At 45.5% G+C, this 25,302-nt stretch overlaps 1 protein-coding gene across 13 annotated transcripts in view; it reads left to right on the plus strand.

The window, feature by feature from the left end:
* Mical3 (microtubule associated monooxygenase, calponin and LIM domain containing 3) overlaps positions 1 to 25,302 on the plus strand; it is a 194,980-nt gene that overhangs the window by 152,409 nt on the left and 17,269 nt on the right. For 8 of the 13 annotated variants that reach the window (XR_007108323.1, XM_047549504.1, XM_047549505.1 and 5 more), the window contains 11 exons: positions 1,423 to 1,512; positions 3,467 to 3,604; positions 4,876 to 4,938; positions 8,613 to 8,726; positions 9,551 to 9,697; positions 10,227 to 10,309; positions 11,471 to 13,307; positions 13,913 to 14,007; positions 18,867 to 18,917; positions 20,532 to 20,642; positions 21,812 to 21,905. Coding sequence is in view for 12 of the 13 variants with exons in the window: in XM_047549504.1 (XP_047405460.1) it covers positions 1,423 to 1,512; positions 3,467 to 3,604; positions 4,876 to 4,938; positions 8,613 to 8,726; positions 9,551 to 9,697; positions 10,227 to 10,309; positions 11,471 to 13,307; positions 13,913 to 14,007; positions 18,867 to 18,917; positions 20,532 to 20,642; positions 21,812 to 21,905 (2,823 nt within the window). In the remaining variant the exon portion in view is untranslated. The remainder of the gene's footprint in view (positions 1 to 1,422; positions 1,513 to 3,466; positions 3,605 to 4,875; positions 4,939 to 8,612; positions 8,727 to 9,550; positions 9,698 to 10,226; positions 10,310 to 11,470; positions 13,308 to 13,912; positions 14,008 to 18,866; positions 18,918 to 20,531; positions 20,643 to 21,811; positions 21,906 to 25,302) is intronic. The other 5 variants (XM_047549508.1, XM_047549511.1, XM_047549506.1 and 2 more) reach the window with 5 other exon arrangements.

The following is a 25,302-nucleotide window of genomic DNA, read 5'->3' on the forward strand; positions in this document are numbered from 1 at the left end:
AATCCCAATCTTGAGTAATGAAGACTGCTATAAGCTAGGTGCCCACCAGACAGGGTGCTGTCAGTGATACTCAGAATAACATTGTGGGGCCATAAATCCTGAGAAAAAGCATCTTAATTGCAGAATTTAGTCATCCTGGTTGGTTCTGAAATGTTCTCTTGCCTTAAACTCAAGGTTTTTTCAATTCCGTGCCTCTCTCTGGCTCTATGTAACCTTGAATGATGATGAAGAACTTGCTGGATAGAAAGAAAAGGTCATTCTTTCCCAACCCTGTCTGCATAGAGGTTCTGTGGGAGGTGAGAAAGGAACCAGCACATGTAGAGACCTGACTCCTCTGAGGAGGGCTATGCTTTCTCTCCTGGGAACTCAGAACCAAACAATAGGAGGACATGGGCATTCTAATTTCTAAGCCCCAGTTTCTACCCACAAGTCAGAGGAGCAGATTAAATTCTGGACAGTGTGGACACAGTAGAGTTGATACATGATAATCTCTGCTTCTACTGAAATTCAATGTGCTCAGTGCCCAGGCTCATCCCAGGGGCCATTTCCTCTGATATCACAATGTGTAAGCCTTTCCTAGACAAGGGCTGTGGTTCATCAGCCAGACCCCAGAGAGCTATGCAGTTCAAGATAGCCATAACGAGATGGTGGGGACAAGATAGCAGTCCCTGATCATGAGGCCGTGGACATGAGTGGTCAGGGTCAGGACATTTCCTCAGAAACTTCGCTGTGGATCTTCTCTCCCAATCCTCCTGTACTTGCCCCTCTGAAGGTGGAGACCAAGTCTGGGCCAGGACTCACAAGGCAGCATGCTACAACCTGCACTCTCCAACCCATCTCTTTTATGAGCCACGGGTAGTCTGCGCAAGAAGGAGCTAGGCCTTGCCTGGAGTATGAGTCCTCTCATTCTGCTATGGCTGCAGAGCCATGCTAGCCCAGAGCTGCCTCCATGTTCCCCTAGTTGGAGGAGGTAGTTGGTGCAGGAGGGAGGTATTTTGTTTGCCTCATTATCTCAGTGTGATGGTTTTGCTTAGTGACTTTTAGGTCCAACACGGCTTAGGGTCAAAGCTTGTTTCATTTTCAGAAGAGTTTAGTCCACCTTCCCCTCATGAAGACTAACCTCCTGGACTTGGACCTAATGTCAAGACCAGACCTATAGGGAACTGGGACCTTAACTAGAAATACATGTAGCAAAATATTTAGTCAAACTCTAGACGTTTCCTGGTATTCCCAGCCTGGAGTGTGTCTTCTGGGCAGAGGACTTCTACACCTGGGTAGGCAGTGACAGGATGCTACTGTCTTGCCACTGAAGATAACTGTGCTCTCTATTCTCTTTCCTCCTTTCCGATCCCTTGTCTCTCCATTTGTCCCCCTGCGGGATTCTTGATGCTGTTTGTGGGTGTCTGGCTCCCCCTGCTGTAGAAGGGGAGTATTGCCCCTGGGACAGAGAACTCCTGCAAGGCCAGTGGCTCCAGCATCTCTCAAAGGAAGAAGAAACGGGTACACGTAAAGGTACCCACTTTGCCCCTTGCCCACCTTCTGCCCTGGCTCCCTCGCAGCCATCCAAGATTTGCCTACAAGAGCAGGTCCCACGTGAAAATATCTGTGCTTTTTAGAGCTATGTTCACAGTCTTTGCACAAATCTAGCTGGGCACCTGTCTCTGGGCCCAGCCCTCCCAAAGTAGAGAATAACATATTCCAGAAATGGAATAATGGTCCCATTTCCATCCCTGTGGGTTTTTCTGCAATTTATCCTTATCCAGTTAAGATTCAGTTTCTTCTCTAATGCAGAAACTCTCACAATGCGGCCACAGCTCTTCTCTCACCACCACCACAGGTGCCTTTAAACATTTCTCTGAGAAAGGAAGAAGTATTGGCTTCATGCTGTTGATAAATCCCCAAGGCTGCATATGTTAACAGGAAGCAGAACATTACTCAGGGAGAAGACTCACTCTCTTCCCTTGTTGCTTAGAAGGTAAAGAAAGGCTCTGCCTCTTTCCTTTTGACTTATCTTCCCCAGGCCTAAGACCAAGCTGCTTGGAGGCTTTGCTGTAATTCAGCGCCCTCCAGCACCATAAAGGCAGATAAATTGACCTTGCAAATAGTCCTTGAATCTATAGAAACCAGCAACTCCAGTAAGGGAGCCCATGAGGGGCTAATGCCCCACATATGATAACATAGGTCAGCATCGACACTGGTGATCTTATTGGTTCTTCCAGCCCATATCAGAGGTTGTCATGAAACCAAAGCCAGGTTGTCCAGTTAGATTATTGAACAAAGGGATGGCATATACTCCAGATAGACACTAGCTCCTGTTAGGAACCCCAGAGCCCTTCAGATCCATGGTACCTGCTCTTACTGCCTGAATAGTCATCCTTCCTTCTGTAGTATCCCCTCCTTCCAAGTTTCTAGCTATCCCTTTATCTTAACCCAACTGTGTGGCATGATCCAAACCTTAATGTTAGGGATCCCACAGGGCAGGGAGTGTATAGGGATTCCATAGGCTCTGTCAGCAGGAATGAGCTGAAGGGACCACTTGTGAGTTTTCATTTAACAGAGAAACCAGGTCTCATGTCCAGAGGGATCAGCAGGGTACCAAATGGAGTTTTAAGGAAAGGAGCTTTGATGGGGTTGGGGAGCAAAGAGGTGGGTATCTCATCCCTACCCCTAAACTCCTGGAATTTGGAGACTTCACAAGATAGAGTTCCGCTTCTTCCCTGAGCTGCTGCCTATCCTAACTCCATCCTCTCCAACATCTGTGTCCCTGGAAGACCCAGCATGCAGCATGAGGGAGATCTCTTACAGAAAGGGCTTTTTCTCTCTAGCAGAAGCTCTTGCTGCAAATAACAAAAACTACAACACCATCATAGTACATTTTTGTCCTGTATGAGTTGACTGGCTTGTGGCAGAATGGCACTGTGCCATCCCACCTTTCTGTTGTCACTTGGCTTAAGTTTCAGAATTGGTCAGCTTAGCAGGTGGTGGTAAGCACCTTGCTGTATGTTCAACAGAAGGGGCATGAATGGTGTGTCCTAGAGGGTCTCACGCTGTGTTAGGTAATGAACCTGAGTCCTTATACCCCTGGAGGAATGGCCCTTCGGAGGTCAGTTTGTCATTTGCTTTTTCTCCACCTTGGCATTTGGATCCCTCAGAAAAACATTTAAAATGATGAAAAAAGCATCAGAATCTGCATTTGGAGTTGGAATGTGCAGTTCTCTTCACTGAAACTAATAGTACATATGAAGTTCAAAATGACTAATCCAAACTGAATGAGTAGAAGTTACATGCGTGTGAGCACATGTTCTTGATTTTTACTTCTTTCTATTCAGACTGTTTCTGGCAAATACTATTAACTTTTCTTTCTGTTTCCTTTCCTGTGATGTTTTATTCCCTTCTTTCCTGACTGTTTATTTTCCCCTTCCATCCTCCCTCTCATCTCCTCCATCCCTTAAACCTGGCGCACTAGCTGGGAACCACAGGCTACAGCAGATAATAAATCCAGCGGATCCCTTGGCGATCCAGGCTGATGTGCACTGGACCCACATTCGTGAGAAAGAGGAGGAAGAGAGAATGGTCCCAACCTCTGAATCTTCCACTTCTAGAGGTAACTGCTCCAAGACCAGGATCCCACATGCTGCTATCAGCACCTTTCATCCCTGCATCCTTTCCTGTTTCTGTAAGAGAACCTTTCTGCTAAGACCAAAGCCTCCCATTTTGATCAAAAGTCAAACCCAAAAAAACATTACATTTTTCTGCTGTTAGGACAAGTGTCCTTGACTCCCATTTGAGGATATGTAAAGTTCTCTGTGGATTAAGAGGTTGCAGGCTTTTTTCCATTAATGCAAAATAATAAACTGAACCTGACCTGAGGAAAACTGAGAATTCACTTTCTATCCCCCATATTTCTTAACTGGGGTCTTCTTTGTCCACTCTATAGAACCTGCTGGTGCTTTCCTCATGGAGTGTGTCTGAGTGTGACTGTGTATGACAGAAAGGGGAGAGGGGAGCATATTTAGAAGTAAAATTAAGAAGTGGTATATATCAGGGAGGCCTCTAAATTAACTGCATCATTTTCAATTCCAGGTTTTAGGTGAGTTGGTCTGTGTTTCCCAATAAGATGAAAACATACCTTATTCAGTGGTTTTTGCTTTGTTTTGTTTTAAGACAGGGTCTCACTATGTTGCTCAAGCTGGTCTCCAACTCCTGGTCTCAAGTAATCCTTCTGCCTTGGTCACCTGAGCAGCTGGGTTCCAGCTGCATGCCCCTGCACCTGGTGTCTGGCTTCTTTTAAGGAATATCAATAATAGAAAACAAAGGACTGTTGAGGGATGCATTGACTGCATATCATTCCCCTCAGCTACCCATCTTTCATATATGGACTCTTGGTGTCATCTCCTCTGTCTGGCTCATGTAGCTTCACATATTCATTCAGGACCCACACACCCTTCAAGGCTCTGGGTATACAAAAGGGATGCTTCCTTGCCCTCATAAAACTTAGCCTTAAATGCACTATTTCATCCTCCCAGCCCCAAATCTTCCCTTGTAGGCAAGACCAGCCCCTGTTAACAGGTTTTGCAGCACTTTAGATATCCAGAACCTTTGCTGAAGTTGATGTGAGGACCCTCCTGACCAGGGCACCAGGCTGAGCCACGGCATTGGATCAGGAGCATCCTGCAACTTCTCTTGTTTTTCTCTCTCCTCTTCCTGAGTACCCATCACAGGGTAACGGTGGATCATTAACCCTCATCCATGCCAGACGGGCCAATCTCTTCTCAGTTTCTCTTCTGTTTTGGACTTTAGGAATGACCACAGCTCTCCTCGCTGGGAATGCTTACTGGTGTGTAACTTTGTATTTATTGTCTGTTTTAAATTCAGTGCCTGGCCTTCCTTCCATACGCCGTGCAGCAGTGCAGGCCTGGCTGGAGACGGTCTCCGGAGGTAGTCTGGTGATGTTTGATCTTTCCCCACTCACCATAACCTTTCTCTTTAGGCAACTCTGCTGGTGCCTTAACACTAGAACTCTGGTCCTATCGCTGGTGCATGTGAGGGTGGAGCCAGAGGCGCGGGTGGGGGCACATGCATGCCTCACTCAGGCAGCCCATCCTTGCATGGACCAGAAGTGCATCCTACATTCTTCAGGGCAGATTAGAGGAAAGCATTACTGGAGACAGGACTTTGTTCTATTAATAGAGGTGCGATATAATAACCAAAGCTGAAGGAACCTTTTTTTGCACCGATGTTTATTAATTCTGTAAAAAATAGATAGCAGTTGAGTGTGAAAGCAGAGAGATCAGATAAAATTCCACAAACCTACCTAAGTGTCAGAGAATGAAACATTCAAGACTCAGGGGCACAGGGCATTTATGAAGAATTATCCAAGAGGACTGGTAGGTATTATTCAGCTAAGGGAGAAGGGTACAACCAGGACATCAGTTAGATCACCATACTGAGCTACAGGTGTCTCTTCAAGTATTTAGGCCAAGAGATAATTGGGAAACTTCAGTTGTTTTTCCGAAATCTTTTCTGGAAACGTTTCTCAGTGAGGGGTCTACTTGAATTTGGGGCAGGCTATTCTTCCATTGTAGGATGTTTAACATCCTTGGCCTCTGCCTTCCAAATGTGCTGTCTCCATTCCCAGCCCAGTCTTTATGACAACAAAGACACACATTTGCCAACACTTTTAGAAGGGCAGGCAGCATTTCCTGCTATGTGAGAAACATGGCCTTAGCGGTTGCCTGTGACTCTTACCAGTCCAACCCATTGTCTTCACCAGCAGCAGGAAAAGTAGATAAATGTCAGGAGGGATCTTCCCAGTGTATAGGAGAAAGAATGCCATCACATGTCTGGTTCAGCTGACCCTGAGTCATCAGCCCTAGAAGCAAGAGCTGCTGGGTATCCCTAGTTAGTGTGCATCCCTATGACAGTGGGACAGGGCTGAGGAGGGGGCACTTCCCAGCTGCCACCTGAAATAAACAGCAAATCCTGGCTTTTGTAGTGTGTGACTCATCAACTTGTGTGGCCGCTTCTAGTACCCTGCACTTCATCTTAACCTAGATTCCATTTGCCAGTTCCATTGCTCAGGCTGCGTCTCCCTCAGTATCTGCTGCTGCTGCATTGATAGTTCTCCCATGTTTGTTTTTTGATGTATGTGATAATTGTTCTTTTCAAGGTACTTCAAGAAGTATAGACCCTTACCCTTCTGATTCTACAGCAGAGGTTTCTTAGTACAAATTCCAAGTAGGAGAACCACATGAGGGACCAAGGGAGCAGGACAATCCAGGGAATTGGGAAAAGCTGGGGAGTTCTATGGAGTGGTCTTTGTGCTTACTTCCAGCCTACTTGCCAGCAAAAGTATACAGTGTCTTTTCTACCACCTAAATACTAGGCACTTGTATATTCATTTAAGCCAATAAGTTAGACGCAAAAGACTCTCTTATTAGATGGACCTAGGTTCTGTTCCCACGGTCTGGTCTGTTTTTCTTGTTTGATCTTTATATGGTATAGTGCAATGATGAGCTGACTTTCCAATTATGAAGCTCGAATTTGAGGAGGGGCCCAGAGGAGATTGGTGCTTTTGGGTGAGCTTTTGTTTGTGCCTCAGAAATTCCATTCCCTGGTGTTTGGTGAGCTGTCTTCCATTAATGGCCAAAAGCAATATGATCACTCAAATCTGTAGAAGCAATTGAGTAGTTTTTCTCTAGCAAATGCCCTCATCCCAGGAGAGTACCTTGGCATTGCCAGCTTGCTGGTTGCTCTGGTATATCAGAGGGAAGGGCTTGGTATTCACAGTTCACCAGCCTCTAACTTATTCTGGACAGTGCCCACCATCCCTGGGATGCCTGTCTGCTTCATTCTAAACCTCTTTCATATCATTCTCCAAAGACTAAATTTGAACCACTGTCTTAAAAGTTATACATAAAACAGTAAGTAAACAGCTTAAGGAATTTTACTTAACCCAGAGACACTTTACCACTGAGCTATACCCCCAGCCTTTTTAGATTTTTATTTTGAGAAGGGTCTCACTAAGTTGCTTAGGGCCTCAATAAGTTGCTGAGGCTGGCTTGAACTTGTGATCCTCCTGTCTCAGCCTCCCAAGACACTGGAATTACAGGCATGCACCACTGCATCTAGGAATTATTAAGGAATAAATAATAAATAATAAATAATAATTTATTATTATTTATAAATAATTTATAATAATAAATAATAAATAATGTGGTAACTACCACATTATCAGCAGCTTCAAAGGGCTGCTTGCACTGTTTCTCTACTCTGCTTCTGACATCCTGAGGTACTGGACTGAAGTCACTAGATTGGTCTGTAGAAAAGAAAAATTCATTGTAGGACATATGACTGTTAAATGTTCTGTTCTCTCTCATTTTCAATTCAGCTTTTTAAGAAATTCACCTGAGTTTAGTACTCCCATGCCTTAGGATGGGACAAAAAAGAATTTTGTGCATTCTTTTCCTTATTTAAAAAAAAAAAAAAAAGGAGCTGGGGATATAGCTCAGTTTTTGAGTGCTTGCCTCGCATACGCAAGGCCCTGGGTTCAATCCCCAGCACCACCAAAACAAACAAACAAAAAAAGTGAATTTACCCTATTTTTTTTTTTAAAGGAATTTATCCCAGCTGTGCCACAGCCAGTGCCTCTGCTCCCTTCCCTACCTTGGGCCTCAGGCCTCGACCTCAGGCTCATATGCAAATCAAAGCATAACTTTGTTTCTTGAAATGAATCCCTTGAGGAACGAATGAAGGGTGATTGTGTTTGGAACCCTAGTAGCACTGAGGACCCCTGGTAGATGGGTGCTGTCAGTTTCAGGAGACAGTCTCAGCATCCGTGAGACAGCCCTTTTGCTTTCCTCACTGCTCTCTCTTACTGTCCACTCTTCATGCCAGTTCTTAGTGTGCAGAGGTTGGGATGAGTGGTATGTGTGTTTAGAGACTGGTTCTTTAGGAGAAATGAAATGAATGAGTGCCTTGCTTCATTTTGCAACACAAAAGGGCTACTCTTGACTCCAAAAAGGAACTTTACATATCTCTTCAGTTCCTTCTCCTTATTCTTTAACAAAATATTCCTGTAAGTTATCACAAGAAAAGCTGCAGCTTCTGCCAGTGGGAAGGGTGGGGACCTCTCCCTCAAAGGTAGGCATTAAAAACAATCCCTCTAATTGGATCATTGTGAGAATTAAATGACTCCTGACTTGAGAGGTGGTCAGGAAAGTACCTGGAATATAAGCACCGATAGGTGGAAGCTAGTATTACTGCTGGAGCTTCTTGGGTGCCTGTTGGGCCTAGGCAGTGACATTTCCCCTCTGACCATCTCGGACTTGAGGCTGTTACAGCAGATAATGTGTGAGAGAAGAGGGAATCTGGCCAGGCCTTCAGCTGCTTTTCTCCTTCCACTTGACCCTACCCAAATTGAGAAATGGCCTGGGCCCTTCTCGGCACCCACACTGCTTTTAGAGCACTCCCCACATCCATCCAATGGCCTTCTCTTCTCCCTGTGGCCATCAGGTCACTACCCTTGGAATAGTAACCCTTCTTTCCCCTGCATAGACAACCTTTCTTTGTCTTTCCTTTTCTTCCTTTCCTTGAATACCTCTGCCTTACAGCCCCTTTGGATGAGAATGACCTGGAGGAAGATGTGGACTCGGAACCAGCAGAGATAGAAGGGGAGGCAGCAGAGGATGGGGACCCTGGGGACACTGGTGCTGAGCTGGATGATGGTATGGGGCCCCAACCTCCCTCTCCACTGTGGACACTACCTGTTTCCCACAGGAGGACAGGGCCAGAGTGGTTAGAATTCAAGAATGTTCAAAACAATCTACTCTAAAGCAAAAGCTCAAGGGCAGCAACTATTTGGCCCCCAGGGTCATTCTCTGTTCCACCAGTGACTTGCACTTATCTTTTTTCACCCACCCAGAAGCTGTATCTCCTGTGTAACCTGTGTGCATTGAGCTGTGGTTGAGAGCTAAGCAAATTTCAGACTTTATTCAGGGCCTTTAATCCATTAGTTGTCCTCTGGCAGTGAGAGATAGGGATATTTTAAAGAATTTTAAGAACTGTAGTCTCATTGGGCAAAAAAGAACAGGGACTAGGCTGTACAGAAATGAGAATAAAAGTTGAGGTTAAGATCATGAGGGAGGGCAGACCTGGTCTGTGGTCTGGGCTGAGGACTGGTGAAAGGACAAGGAAGATAAGTCCAGGAAGCAAGGCCTGCTCTCCACAGGTGTAACCAAAAGTTTTTTCCTGTCACGCCTGTCATGTGTCATGGTGCCAGGAGCACCACAGGCTTCAGTGAGACCCCACGCTGCAGACGGCAGTGTACCTTGCTTCAAGAGGGTGCTTTGACTGAGTCTCTTGGAGGCACTCTCAGAAGGTAGGGTCTGTTTCTGAGTAATAGGGCTCACTGTCCCAATCCAGGCCTTGTGCCACTGTGCACGTGTGTCCATCCAACCATTGGGCCATTCTCTGAGAGAGTAAGAGACAGCAAAGCAGCATGGCCTGGCTCAAGATTTGCACCAATTTGTGTCCTCCCTCCCTCCGCCAGATCAGCATTGGTCTGATGACATCCCATCAGATGCTGAAATGGAACTTCGCTTACAACGCCAGGCTGAAGTAGAGGCAGAGTTAGAGCTGAAGGTAGCAGAGCACGAGGAGGAAAAGCCATCTACCTTACCAGTGCAACAAGAGAGAGGTAGGTCTGCTGCTGCCAGCAAGAGACAACAGCTTCCAGAATGCCTTCAAGAGCCACAGGGCATACTGCCTGGCACAGAGTCAGGGCCTTTAGAGCAGAGCTGGTATTGCACAGCAGCCCTGCAGTTGGCCCAGCCCTATCCTACAAATGACTTCAACCAGCTGTTCCTTTCTTTGTGTTCTTTGGGACCATGGAAGAATAAAAGGTCCACCTCGAAGCTTGGGACCCAGATTATACATGTAAAGGAATACTGACATGAGTGCTAGCAGAGGGAAGGTGCTAACTTGTTCTTGGGGAAGTGCTGTCCAGGAGTCCTCTCACTCCTGAGGGGTGTTTTTTCTAGACCAGCCTAAGGGCAGACCCAGAAAAACAGCATGCTTTGGTTCAGCTGAATCTCTGCTCTCCCTACCTCAGCAGTCAACCAGATGCACTGTGACACCCTCCACAGAACTTCCTGGGGGACCCTCTTAGTATGAATGGAGCTGGTGGGCTGGTTTCCTCTTATAAATCCTGTGTCCCTTCTTTTCAGGTCCTTCCCAAGTCTCCAGCCCCATTCGGTCCCCTCAGGAACAAGCCATTCTTTCCTTCCCAGCATCCAGCCACATGGCAGAGGTAAGTGTTTGGGTCTCACTGTGAAGGACAAGGAGCTGATAGAACCAAGGGTACATAGTAACTCCTGTCTTAGGGCCCATGGTTTGAGCCCTACAAGAACTGGAGGTGAAGTAAACTACTCCTCCCCATTCTGAGGAAAATTAAATATTTTTCACTCCTTGTGTTCACTATATAATAGGAGTGTCCCTAGGGTTCTAACTCAGTCTTCCTGATGAATGGGCAAATTGAGGTAATATTTAGTAGATATATTTTTCTTTTTTTCTTTTTCTTTCTTTTTTTTTTTTTTTACTGTAAACAAACGGGGTGTAACTTGTTCTCTGGTTGTACATGAAGTAGAGGCATACCATTTGTGTGATCATACTTTACATAGGGCAATGATGTTTGACTCATTCTGTTATTTTTATATATTTTTTCTTTATATTAAATAAATGTATAACTATTTAAATACCATCTGAACTACAGATTAGGATGGTAGGCCAAGACACTGGACCTGGGTTTTTGGATTGTGGCAGCATGGCAGGATTCAGTGATTTTCTTTTTTTCTTTCTTTTTTTCTTCTTCACTGTACTGGATGTGGAACCCAAGGCCTGGCACATGCTAGACAAGCACTTCTCTACTGAACAACGTCCTTAAACTTTTATATTATTATTATTTTATTTAAAGATAGTCTCACTAATTTGCCAAGACTATCCTTGAGAGATGCTGAAATAGTGCAGTAATAGACTGTGTGCATCTTTGAGCTTCCTGGGAAGGACAATGTGATTATAAAACAGTCTGTACTGAGTAACTATTTTAAATCTCATGCCCCTGTGTTGGCATGTCAGGGATCTTGGAGCTTTGGGAACTGCTGGTTGGGGTGAGAGCCAAATTCATTAGTATTTTTCTGCCATTGTTCATGTCAGTGGATAGAGAATATAGGGTGTGTTTGAGATGAACCAAACCATGAAAGCTCAAATCAAACTAATAGGGGTTCTAAAAATTGGACAAATAGAGCAGAAAATGAGGAAGGTTTTCCTGGAGCTATTTGAATCACAGCTAAAGCGTTGGAGAGAGGAATTTATTTCAGTACACACAGGCCCTTTGAGAGGAAAGCTCCATAAAGGATGTTGTCGACCATGAAAATGCTTGTTTTTAAGTATCTTCTGTCTTCCTTTTCTGTAGGGGCCCCAAGTCCCACTTGCCTCTGTTGCCACCAAGATGAAATCCCCTGAGGAGCACCTTTTCTCTGACCCTCTGCTCCCCAAAGAGAAGCCCAAAGCTGAAGTTCCCCTGGATCAAAAGGCTGCACCCCCTCCCATCCGGTCACAGCCGATATCTCTGCCAGAACCAAGGACACCTACCTCACCTATGAGCTCACAGTTTGTGGCTCAGGCGGCCCCTTCTGCACCCCACTCGACCCAGCTCCCCATTTGCTCTCAGCCTCAGCCTTCCTCAGAGGCCACCATCCCATCCCCCACTGAGTCCCCCATACGCTTCCAGCCTGTTCCAGCCAAAGCTTCCACCCCTCTAACCCCCCTCCCCATGAAGAGCCAAGGTGATCCCAAGAACAGACTGGATAGCCCTCTTGCTGTGGATGAAGCCCTGAAACGGAGTGACCTGGTGGAAGAGTTTTGGATGAAGAGCGCCGAGATCCGCCGCAGCCTGGGACTCACACCTGTAGAGCGGAAGAAGGGGCCTGAGTCCAGCCTCCCTTCGCCTGCCTTCAAGCCAGTATCCCTAAAATCCTTTTCAGTTGAGAAGTCCCCTCAGGATGAAGGACTTTGTCTTCTGAAACCTCCACCTGTTCCTAAAAGACTGGGCTTGCCAAAGTCAGATGGTGACCAACCCTCCCTGCTGACTCCCAAATCACCATCTGACAGGGAGCTGAGAAGCTCCCATGAGGAAAGGAGGGATCAGTCCAGCAGCTCTGGCCTGGGCCTTCATGGCAGTTCCTCCAACATGAAGACCTTGGGCAGCCAGAGCTTTAACACCTCAGACTCCACCATGCTCACCCCACCTTCAAGCCCACCCCCACCCCCACCCCCAGACGAGGAGCCCGCAACCCTCCAAAGAAAGCCCTATCAGATATTTGAGCGTAAAGAAACTGAGCCCAAAACCTCTGTTATCCCACCTCTCCCACCCGCCACATTTATGCGGCCCCCTCGAGAGCCTGCCCAACCCCCCAGGGAGGAGGTACGTAAGTCATTTGTAGAGAGTGTGGATGAAATCCCCTTTGCCGATGACGTGGAGGACACTTATGATGACAAGACTGAGAACTCAAGTCTGCAGGAAAAGTTCTTCACACCCCCTTCCTGCTGGCCCCTCCCAGAGAGGGCCCTCCATCCACCTCTGGCCAAAGAGAATGGGCGACTGCCTTCTCTGGAGAGTAGTGCCCAGCTGCAGAAGAGGGGGCTGCCCTTGGTCTCTCCAGAAGCCAAGGAGCTGGCCGAGGAACGCATGCGAGCCCGGGAAAAGTCTGTGAAGAGCCAGGCACTGAGAGATGCCATGGCCAAGCAGCTGAGTAGGATGCAGGAGATGGAGATGGCAGCTGGGGCCTCCAAGTCCCACAAGGCTTCCTCAGCACCCTCCCAGGGCAAACAACTTTTGACTGAGTCCTCCAAACCCCCAGGTCTCAGAGGCTCTGAGGAGCCCACTCTGAAACACAAAGCCACTAGTGAGGAGGTCCTCTCCCCTCCATCAGACTCAGGGGGCCCAGATGGTTCTGTCACTTCTTCCGAGGGCTCCAGTGGGAAGAGCAAGAAGAGGTCATCCCTCTTCTCCCCCCGCAGAAACAAGAAAGAGAAGAAGCCCAAAGGGGAGGGCCGACCCACAGAGAAACCCAGCTCAAGCCTTCTGGAGGAAGCAGCCACCAAACCCAAGTCCTTGTGGAAATCAGTCTTTTCTGGGTATAAGAAGGACAAGAAGAAGAAGGGCGATGAGAAGTCCTGCTCCAGCACCCCATCCAGTGGTGCTACTGTGGACTCTGGGAAGCACAGGATGTCTCCTATCGTTAGAGCAGGTACATCAGCAGCAAAGGGACCTTCATAGGACAGAGTGTAAGGAGAACATTCTTGCTGGGGATATAGCTCAGTCGATAGAGTGCTTGTCTCACAAGCACAAGGCCCTGGGTTCAATCCCCAGCACTGCAAAAAACAAACAAACAAAAAAAAGGAGAACATTCTTGGGTCATTTTGTTCTCAAAAGATCCACTTTCACATGCTGATTAACTAGAGGTTCTTAAGAGAGAAGGGAACTGAACCATGAGTACCCTGAGGTTATTCCCACTCCATGAAATAACTCTAAAATCAGCTTGAAACTAGGTAGGGTAGTCTTTGGAAGTTGGTACCCTTCCTAAAGTCACGTACCCCAAAGGTGGGCCTGCTTTTGAGTGGAGCAGAGGGCACTCTTGCCTGGTAGTCCCAGGCAGATGTACAGAGTTGTCACCTCTCCAGGGTGGCTCTGCCCCTGAAGGAACAAGCATCAGCACCCAAGCTCATTGCACCCCAGTGTAAGAGGAAAATCACTTAAACTAGAAACCAAACCTTTAGCTGATCTGCCCAGCCGCTTAAATGAGCATGGAAAACAGCATTGTCACTTCCCTCACTGCCTCTTTTTACCCCACAGAGCTGCAACTCCGGCGCCAGTTGAGTTTCTCAGAGGACTCAGACCTCTCCAGTGATGACATCCTTGAGAGGTCTTCCCAGAAGTCCAGGCGAGAGGTGGGTGGGTCCAATCACTGGAGGGGCTTTGGGGACCTGGCAACTCTTGGCCTGTGGTAAGGTAGAAAACAGGGAAAGCCAATCTAAATCCAGCATGGAGAGGGAGTGCATTCCTGTGATTTCCCAGCAGGCAGACAGTGGATCGCTGAGCCCAGACCAGGGTCAGAAGAAGAGCCACAAAAGGAGTCTTTCCTCAGTCCTTTTAAATGAAAAGGCAGGTATTTGCTTCCCTTGCAAGAGTTTCCTCATTCAGTTCATGTGAAGGAGGCTGGAGACATTCCTTGTGGACACCTTCACTTTGCCTTTAGGAAAGAGCTTGGCACTGCCTGTTCTTTCTCTCCTCAGCAATCCTATGCAGACCAGTATCTGTCAGGGCCAGTCAGTGGGACAAGGGTTTCTTACACTCCAAGGTCATGGAGGCTGGGATAGAGCATCAGGCATTGGGACAGAAGGTAGGACCAGGTTGCTCACTCAGGCATGGGCCTCATCATCCTGCCTGCTTGGTAGATTTGTTAATTAGAGAGGGGTTTGTTTGTTTGTTTGTTTTCCTGTTTAAGAACTGATCCTGGAAACTAACTTGGGTATGTGCTAGGTCTGACAGGGGCCCTCTGGCTGCTCCAGGGGATAGGAGGTATTCAGCTCTCCTGAGAAACAAAGTTCTCTATGTGCAAAGTCCCTTCATCACTGACTTCCTTTGGGTGCTCATTTAGGTTTTTTTTTTTTTTTTAATTTTCAAGGACTACTATAGCTTTGTCTAGATACAGTGAAGTTGGAGGAGGGAGAATTAGAGAGAGTTCTGTGGGGCATTTGTGTGACAACAACAGTGTTTATATGGGAACTAAGATCCATAAAGGCCTTAGCAGCAAGACAGGGGCAGTGATGCTTTGTGTGAAACCAGCTACCCCTTGCTCTCTGTTTAGTCCTGTCATGTCCCCCACTCCTTTCCAGGGTGAAAGCCCTACTGCTCCTTACCTCCCATTTTGAATGAAATTTACCCCAGAATATCATGTGCTTTTCTTTTTAAATTATTTTATATATGTTTTTGGTTGTTAATGGACCTTTATTTTTTTCATTTATTTATATGCAGTTTTGAGAATAGAACCCAGTGCTTCACACATGCTAGGCAAGTGCTCTACCACTGAACCACAACCCCAGCCCATCATGTGCTTTTTTTGACAAGACCTTTTGGGAATTGGGCTTGAGACCGCCCTCTTCACTGAAAACTTTAAACTGTTAGCCAGTAGACCAACCAAGGAAGACCATGGTGGTACTGTGCCTCTCTGATGAATTCTGTAGTCTGCTTCCAGGTTCCTCCTCCCAGCCAGATTCAGTTCTTAATTACTTGGCAAACTGAGCCAGGCACAGTGGTGTATACCTATAATCTCAGCAATTTAGTGAGGCCTCAGCAACTTAGTAAGATCCTGTCTCAAAATAAAAAATAAAAAAGGTTAGAGATGTAGCTCAGAGGTAAAGTACCTCTAGGCTCAATCTCCAGTATCAAAAAATAATAAATAATATTCATAATAACTTGGCAAACAGAAGAAAGATGGTCAGCTTCTCATCTCATTCTTGATGTGTTTGTCTCTAAGACTGCATCAGCTCTTTCTACATTATCCTAGAAAAACACCTAAAATGACAGTCATCTCCTCCTACTCCACCCATCTGCAGAGTTAGGCCTCATATTATCACTTCCAGGCCAGCACTGAGTGAAGTCCTAGGAGTCTTGTGTATTTTCCCTTGAGTCTTCAATTTATGTGCCTCCTGTTGAGTACCCCGCTGTTGAGGTCTCCCAGACATCAATCTTGGTTTTGAACCGAGGATTGCTTCTGGATTTGCATGTGGGTCTCTAAACACATCACCACACTGGGAATAGATGATGTCTTGAGATTCGTTTTTTTTTTTTTTTTTTCCTAGTTGTTGATGGACCTTTATTTGATTAATATTTTTGTATGTGATTCTCAGAATCAAACCCAGTGTCTCACACGTGCTAGGCAAGCGCTCTACCACTAAGCCCCAGTCCCAGCCCTGTCTTGGGATTCTTGAAGGGGTCTGTGAAGAAAGAATTTTTCCCTTTACCTCCATGATGACTGTGTAGATGTTCAGATACTTCATGTCATGTTGGTCAAAAACATTCAGCTGTAATTGCTATTATGGTCAAGTTTCTCCACTGCTTCTCCACAAATTAATGAAGATGCTGACAGAATGCTGATTAGTAGACTTCCCACACTTGGCTATGCCAAGGCCATCATCTGGGTTCCACCTCCCATTGACCACAGATTTTTCTGGGGCCTTGCAGGCACTAGGCACAAAAGAACTCACTTTCCTGTTCTTATGAGCAAGTCAAGGACCCCATTATAGATTCCTAGAACCACAGAGCTCTGGAGACCTCACATACCAGGCATACCCTTAGGACCCTTCACTAGAGGTCACATAGGGAATGTGGAAGACAAGACAGGGCCTAGGAGGCTGCTAACCTGGCTCCTGCCATGATGTGGAACTGGACTCAGAGCAGTCACCATGTTTTCAAGACGTGGATGCTAAGGCAGACTAAAAACAGCTTATAAAGGATATTTTTAGAACAGTTAGATCATGAACAGTGTAGTATCATCCAATCAACATCAGGTTCCTTGCAAGTAGGAACATGTTTGTTTTTAGGAGAAAGTACATGCTAAAATTTTTCAAGGTCAAGGTTTATGGCATCCCATCTACAAATGATTCAGAAAAAGAAAAGATTATAGCTAGGTGCTATGGCAAACACCTGTAATCACAGCACCTTGGGAGACTGAGGCAGGAAGATCACAAGTTTAAGACCAGCCTCAGCAATTTAGCAAGACTCTGTCCTCAAAAACAGAAAAGAAGGGCTGGGGATATATTTCAGTTGGTAGAGTGCTTGCCTCACATGGGTTCAATCCCCAGCACCACAAATTTAAAAAAAAAAAAAAAAAGAACTGGGGATGTAGCTCAATGGTAAAGCACCCAAATTCAATCCCCGGTACCAATAATAACAACAAAAAAGGTATGTATGCGTGTAATATAAAGATTACATACATACACATATGCCTGTGAAACATGCTGTAAAATGTTAACATTGGGAAAATCTAAGTGATAGGTATTCAGGTATTTATTTATTTTCTTTCAACATTTCTGTAGGTTTGAAATTTTTCAGAATAAGAAGTATGGGGAGCAAGGGAACTGAAAGTGAAAATGGGAGGCCAGCCTCCCAGCCACAGAGCCCCCGTGCAGTAGAGATGGAGGAGGTAGCTTCTCTTGTATCTCAGACACATCCCTGAGCAAAACACTGGTGAAGCAAGTGGCTGGGTTTTTTGATAGTTTGAAAAAAAAAAAAAAAAAAAAACACTAAAAATAACTTGTATTTTTGTTAAAAAAAAAAAAAAAATGCAGGGTTTTTGTTAACCACCTACAGCCCTGCCAAAAAGAAATAACTCATGTTGAACCTCTTTTCTTTGCTTCCTTCTGACTTTAAATACAACTAACACAGCTGCTCTTGGCCACCCTGGGCCATTAGAGGGTGCTAGGCCTGCTGTCCAATAGCCCTCTTCCTGTTTCATAGCCACACTATCAGCTCTTGTGGATGACCTTAATCTCTTGGGCACATGAAAACTGTCATGATTTCATTCTAGAATGGTACCAGTCCCAAAACTGGGTAAATTACGGAGAAGAATGCTGCTGCCCCATCCTCACAATATTTATAACAGCCAGGTACAGATGTCCATGCTGTTCTTTAGGGTGTAGTTACATAATCCTATGAGTTTTTCCCATGCTATTCAGGGACATCATCTGTCCTTTCCCTTTTTAAAACTAGCCTGATTTTAATAATGAAATGCTTCCACTCAATCTACTTTGTGGAAAAAGTGAGTGAGTCTGAGGCAAGATGTCTATTCTCAGAGGCAAATCCATTCTTTTCCAGGATAATATGCATGTGAAATGTGGGTCCCCACTATGTCATGCCTGTGAGTGACCAGTAGAAGCAGCACAGGCAGCAGGGCATTGCAGGCCTTCCTGTTGCTCTCAGAATCTCCTTATCCTGTGGGCTATCATACTCAAGCCACCTTCCTCCCTGGCCCCTGATGGCCTTTTAACTATTTAATTTACAACTGATAAGAAAACCAGAAGAGCAAATTTAACTGACCCCAGCACTGTGAGCAGCTCCACTCAATATTTAGTGGAGTAAAAAGAGGTTGGTTAACATAGCTATCTGAAGTACTTTTGGCAAATAACAGGGATTTACGCTATTTCAGTTCCCTTCACAGGTATAATCAAGAAGTAACCCATGTCCCCTGTCCCAGGGCAACTGGGTGATACACTGTGAACCCACATGTTACTGTTTAGGAACATGCCAGGAGAGAACTTTTTGGGAGAAGGTATGAGGTTCAGTGCCTCGTTTTCCTCTGTGTCTGCGTCTGACATCAGGAATCTCCCCCATCCACCCCCACCCATGAACAACAGGAAGTGTTCTAAATTTCCACAAACAAATGAGTTACTGAAGGAGAAATGGAACCTATGGTCATAGTTTTAAACAGTTTTGACCTTCACACAAGGGATACTGAGACAAGAGAAGATTTGGGGGGTGGTAGAGAAGCTATTTCTACTCAGTAGAAAAGTGAACCCCAGTCTTACTCAAAACCAGTGTTCACTCAGATGTAGCTGCTAGAGTCTATACATGCAGGTTCCTCCTCACACAGTCCTGTGTGACCTTGTGGAAAATAATCATGTGTTTAAGTCTTGTATGTTTGTTTTAAACTTCTGATTTTACTCCATTTCTGTGTTCCATTTTAATTTTTTTAATCATCATTGTCATTACTATTCTGTTTTGTTTTCCGTTGCCATCCCCTTAAAAGTCGATTTATGTACCACACGCCTTGGCATTCAGGAGATCCTATTCATCAAAGGTAGTATCTCATTCCCGCTGGCTGGTCCTCATTGCATGCCTGTCTGTGATTAACCACCCAGAGCAACCTGATCCCAGGCCCAGTGGCCACACCCTCACTAACTGTGTTCATACATGCATGTAGCTGTAGCAACCAGACTTCCTTTAGCTGTCAGGAGGGAGGAGAAGGATAAGACACGCCTACTCTTCACTGGCTGGAGTGCATGTGGTAATGCTCCAGTTGCCTGGGTGGGAGTCAGAGCTGCCCCTGTGGGTCTGGGCACCCCAATAAGAGGGGTTGTTTGCCTCAGCTCTGTGGACAGAGACCTGAGCTGCCCAGGGCGCTAGAATGCCACAGCTGTCCTAAGGACTGCCTATTGCCTCTTCATGTGACACTCCACTGTCTTTAGAGCTCTTAGAGGAGAAACAAAGAGTCTGGACCCTGAGTTGAATTTTGAAGCCTTCTTTAAAGTCTATAAAATCTCCTAGTTTATTTTTTGGGTTTTTTTTTTGGGGGGGGGTGGCGGGGTTGGTTGACTTTTGATTTTTTTTTTTTAAAGAACTGATACAGATGGCCTCGTCAATTAAGGCAGATTCCCAACATGTACCTCTTGGGGATTGCCCAGTATTTATGCAAAGCGTGGGAAACTCTCCATAGCATTCATCCTGCACTGAATTTGCCCAGTCACCTCCTCCATTCTTGATGGCACTAGCCACAACCACCTGACTGGGCCACTTCCTCCCTTTCTTTCTGTGGCAACTGTTGCCTATGCAATCCCCAGAGGCCATCACCTCCACAGTTCCTTCTTTGGCCTATATTAGTTTGGGGTTTCCCCAGACTTAAAATCTTAAAATAGAAGCATTCCTGTTTTTTCTAGTTCAGATTTTTTTTTTTTTAATTGTGGTTGTCAATGGATCTTTATTTATTTTTATGTGGTGCTGAGGATTGAATTCAGTGCCTCATACATGCTAGGCAAGCACTCTACCACTGAGCCACAACCTCAGCCCTCAGATGTTCTTAAAAGAACCTCATGAATAGCACTCGTCTGAAGAAAGTGGTTTTGATTTCAAACAAGAAAATAAAAGGATCCCAATTTTTCTCTTTTTTCCCCTTCCACTGTATGCTTCCGAAGTAGGAAGCTTGGGAAAAAAATTTTTTTTTTCGTGGTGCTGGGGATTGAACCCAGGGCCTTGTGCATGTGAGGCAGGCACTCTACCAATTGAGCTATATCCCCAGCCCGGCTTGGGAAATATTTTACTGAGATTTTTCACTCCCACAAGGTCTTTTTAAAAAGTGTAGACAAATAGGAAACAAGAAAAGTGATCCCAATGTTAAAGGAGCCTCCTAATACTTGTATCTTCTAATACATCGTCCCCACTCAGCCTCCTTTCCTTATCACAGAGGGGACATGTCTCACCTTGGGGGTCTTTAGATGTGTCCTGTAGCATTTGGAGCTCCAACAGGGAAAGGTGCCAGGGAAGTCTCTGGTCAAGCTGCAGCTGGGGAGCTTCACACTGATGTATGCCAGCCACCAACCAGCTCCCACTTAGGGGACAGTCTACTCCATGCCCTTGCCAGACTGCTGCACAAACTAATCTCATACCTAACTGAGAAGATCTCTTTCATTCCCTCTAGCCAAGAACCTACACAGAGGAGGAGCTGAATGCCAAGCTGACCCGGCGTGTGCAGAAGGCAGCTCGGAGACAGGCCAAGCAGGAGGAGCTCAAGCGGCTCCACCGAGCCCAGGTACAACCATAGACAGTGAGACAGACAAAACACACAGGTGGAAAACCAAGTGGCATGTCTTCATGTACACCCAGGTGACCCCTATCCACAAGGAGGGAGGGTGAAGAAGGCAGAGTAGAAGCAGATGGGGTGTCCCTGTCATCTGAGATGATAGCCCCAAAGTGCCTTCAGCTCAGTGCAGATAGAATGGCCTCATCTTTGCAGAGCCATCAGTAAAAAGGGAAAAGCTACACTTTGAGTTTCTAGAATAGTCAGTTAGTTGTCTTATTTGTAAGCAGTAGTGTCAAAAGTCAGTTTATGGCTGGGTAAAATGTCATACACCTGTAATTCTGACTACTGAGGAGGCTGAAGCTAAAGGATCACAAGTTCAAGGCCAACCTGGGCAACCCTGTCTCCAAATAAAAAATTAAAAGGCTAGGAATACAGCTCAGTGGTAAAGCACCCAAGTCCAATACCCAGTACTAAAAAAAAAAAAAAAAATAGTTTGTGACCTGCTATGGACCTTGGACTTTGTGGGAGAGGTTAGAGTTATCCTCTAGGTGTCAGCCTGTCTTAAGACCTCATCTAGACCATTCTATACTTTTTTTTTTTTTAACTTGTAGAGACAAGATTTCTAAGTAACCCGTTCAGTGTTTTAGCAGTCTTGTTTTCAGAAAGATCTGAAGTAACCAGGCACAGAAGTATATACACCTGTAATCCCAACAACTTGAGAGACTGAGGCAGGAGGATTGCAAATTCAAAGCCAGCCTCAACAACTCAAAAAAATTAAAAAGGACTAGGTGTAGTTCAATGGTAAAACACCCCTGAGTTCAATCACCTGTGTCAAAAAAAAAAAAAAAAAAAAAAAAGAAAGAAATTCTGAGGTATTGGTACTTAAATGCTTCCTGCAGGAGTTTCATTCCCCTCCTGCCCTTGAACTGCTCTAGAGAGGGCTGGCATCTTCTACAGCTGCTTTCATATACCAGGAACTTACAACAGTGGGCCCAGAGTCTGATAAGTAACAAGGCCCTGGGGGATTTGGATGCAGGTGGGATGCAGCCCACAGACTAGAGCTCTTTCCAACATCTCGACCTAACTTGTCTTGCTCTCCTTGAGTTTGCCCAATTTAGTTTTCCTCCTGAAAACTAGAGATAAGAAAGTTAGGTGCTCATACTGCTATCTTTTGACAGATCATCCAACGGCAACTAGAGCAGGTGGAAGAAAAGCAGAGGCAGCTGGAGGAGAGAGGGGTTGCGGTGGAGAAGGCACTCCGAGGCGAAGCAGGTATTGTCTGGGTCCTTGTGAGGAAGTTTATTCTGAAGGAGACCCCATCTTCCCTGCTGAAGAAGCAAGTTTTATTTCAGCTGGAATTCAGCTCCTCCTTCAGTGAGGTTTTCTAGGTCCCTGCATCACATCTGGGGCTTACCATTAAGCAAAAGAGAAGTGCCTGTGTTTGGGGCAACCCTGAGGCCTGGGCCATCTCTCCAGCCCATCGTACAGCTTGCCATTTCCCTGTAGAACAAAATCTTAGGTCCCCATCATCTGTTGATGGCAAACTCTGGGCTTGTTCCTCTTCCTTCTCCTCCTCCTTTCCCACCCCATCATTTTCCCTAGGAAAAATACCTGGGAATGAGTGAGATTGTATCACAAGGAACCATCACAGAACCCCAGTTGCTCCCCTACATGCTCTCCTGTCCTTAGTCCTGTGGGCTCCCTCCTGCCCGAACCATAAAGCCCTCACCATCTCCTGTGGGTGGAGCTTACATGTACTCTTGGTACTCAAGTGTTTCCCAGGCTCAGCCCAGGCTTAATGTTCACTAAAGGCCAGTCACTTGGGGCAGGGTTGGAGAGACTGGATGGGGACATGATGTGCTGGCACAGCGTAGACACCAGGAAGCAGCTGTGAGGGCATGTGGTTGATGACTACCAATTAGACAGGAAACACTAGAGAATGTAGTGCAGTCATGTCTACTGCTCCCAGATGTGTGTGTGTTTGGATTCAGCACAAGTAAGCACAAAGAAGGCAAGGGAGTACCTAAGTCATCTCTGGGCCAAAGCCTAGAAAGCCCTGCTAGTTCAGGATCTTATATCCATTGGGCCAGCCCCAGCCTCAGGCATGAAGTGGCTGATAATCTGCTTTCTTAGACATCCAGAGTCTCATCCAGTCTCTGGATGAGGAACCTCCATCTCTTTATAAAGAAAATGAAGGCCTCCACACTTAGCGTTGCAGACTGTGAGACTGAGATAAAGAAAGGCAGTGGCTTCTTACCACCTCCTTACTCTAGAGTGGCAGAGAGGAGCAGGGTAAACTGTGTGTGGAACTGAATAAGAGGAACTGGTAAGGAGCAGACACTGCCATGTGATCAAGCTGGAACACTGATCAATGAGTTGGCCTTATGATATGTGCCTGGTATAATCATTCTGTAGGACTGAAGTTCATGTGGTGGGGAGTGGGGGTCAAGCATAGAAGCAAATTCCCTTTTCAGGCTCTTTATGGCCCAGAAGTTGCAGTTTTTCAATAGACTCAGTGATGACCTTCAGGTGAAGAGATGTACTGGGAGAGAAAGATGAGGATGTGGATGTTCTTGGTTTTGTGCCTCACCTGATGCTGGACTTAACTGTTGAAGCCTGGGCCACCAAAGGAAACACAAAAACTTGAACCATTTAGTATCCGGAAAGCTAAGAAGACTGGGATGTTACCTCGAGGCAAGCACTGGCTCCATTGCCAAGAAGTGGAGATCCAGGATCACTTAGAAGGGTCCTCAGGCTTCCCAGTAAACCATGATGTCCCCCAACCAGCCTGTGGGACTCCTTTCCCTGTCCTGCATGCTCTTTTGGCCTCCTGAATTCAACCTGACCCTGGAGGGAGTTAGCCTTCCAGAGGAATCCTGTGCCAACTAAAGTGGACCCACAGGACCCTGCCCTCCTTGCTTATCTCTTGCAGAAGATACCAAGAGGGACTCTGGACTCATCATCATTGCTTTTTACTCCTCGTAGCTCACTTCTGCTAAGATGAAAAGTAATGGATAGATCTCAAAACACATAGTGAGAATAACTCCACAGGTGTATGCATGCACATTCAGAGTCAGAGTTCTCCAGGAAAAGGGGGACTGTACCCCTCCTTAAAAGATTCTGAGTTTCGGGGAAGAAGATTGCCATCTGGATTGATGGTTTCTGTAAAGGACTCAAATGACAAATGCTCGTCAGCTGCATGCAGTTGGAGTCTACAACAGTACTTCAGAACTTCTGTAACAAGCATGTTATTTTGGCTGCTGACTAAGGGCCAGAAAATAACACCATTGAAAAGTGTCAGAGGAGGGCCTAGGGATATAGCTCAGTTGGTAGAGTGCTTGCCTTGCAAGCACAAGACCTTGGGTTCAAATCTCCAGCACCACAAAAAAAAAAAAAAAAAAAAAAAAAGTGTCAGAGGAGGGCTGGGGATGTGGCCTAATGGTAGAGAGTTTACCTAAATTCTGCAGGACCCTACATTCCATCCCTAGCACACACACGCGCCAAATTGGCAGAGGATTTTACCAAGAGTCTTCGTTCCAATTGTTTAGATAAATTACATTTTGATGGGTGGGGGTTGTAGCTTAGTGGTAGAGCACTTGCCTAACATGTATGAAGCACTGGGTTTACTTATCAGCACCACATATAAATAAATAAAATAAAGGGCCATGGACAACCAAAAAATTTTTTTAATTTAAAAAATCACACTTTCATGACCATGTAGAACTGAATTTCATGTCAGTGGTTTTCAAACTTGCTTTTAGTAGAAGAGCCCTTTTACAACATTGTAAGTTCAAATTTAAAATAAAAAAATAATTGCCCTAAAATGTTAAAACACACACACAAATTTGACAGCACAGGGTAGAGTGAAGATCTGCACCAGCATCCAGGTCCGACACCCAGTTCATTTGTGGGAACAGAGGTGAGAACAGTAGTTGCTATAAGTGGTAATTGTTTTTAATGACTTACCTGGAACTCTCAGGGTATCAGCAGTTTAAATGATGTAGACACTAGAAGCTTAAAAACAGAACAGTAGTATTTTTCCACAGTTGAATCACTAACAAGTCTAACAACAACTCATATTCCTAATAAAGAACCAATCTCAGAAGCTCCAGAGTAAGCAAGAAACCCAACTACACTATAATATCATGACGTAATGTGTCATCAACCCTGAAGTGCCATGCTGATATGTGCATGCTCTGAGAGACTGTCATCTCCCTGATTTATAAGCACTATAATTGCAGGTCAGGATTTAAATGAATTACAGTTTTTTTTGTTTTGTTTTGTTTTGTTTTGTTTTTTACTAACAACACATTTACAAGGAATGCAGATACTTGCATATAGGAAGCAAAAGAAACTTGATCCTGAGGGCACCACAAAAGAAAGGTCACCTGGCGGTACAAATTAATATGCTGATGGTCGGTCTTCAATGGGTTCAAAGTTGGCATATTATGCATTTGAGTGCAGTTTTACCTTTTCAAAGTTTTTAAACAAGTTAAAAGCATTTGAGGTATTTGGAAAACCCCTGTAACACTATGAAGAGTCGTAGGGTTCCTCAGAAGTTGGAAAACCATTGTTCTAGTCCAACTTCTTCCTGTAGATGAGACTTTGCCAAAACATCTTTAACCAAAATCCAGTCTGTTCTCTTTCTAAAGATGCACCTCTGTAGCTC

Source organism: Sciurus carolinensis, chromosome 4 (assembly GCF_902686445.1).
Source record: "Sciurus carolinensis chromosome 4, mSciCar1.2, whole genome shotgun sequence".
In the NCBI taxonomy this organism is placed as follows: domain Eukaryota; kingdom Metazoa; phylum Chordata; class Mammalia; order Rodentia; family Sciuridae; genus Sciurus; species Sciurus carolinensis.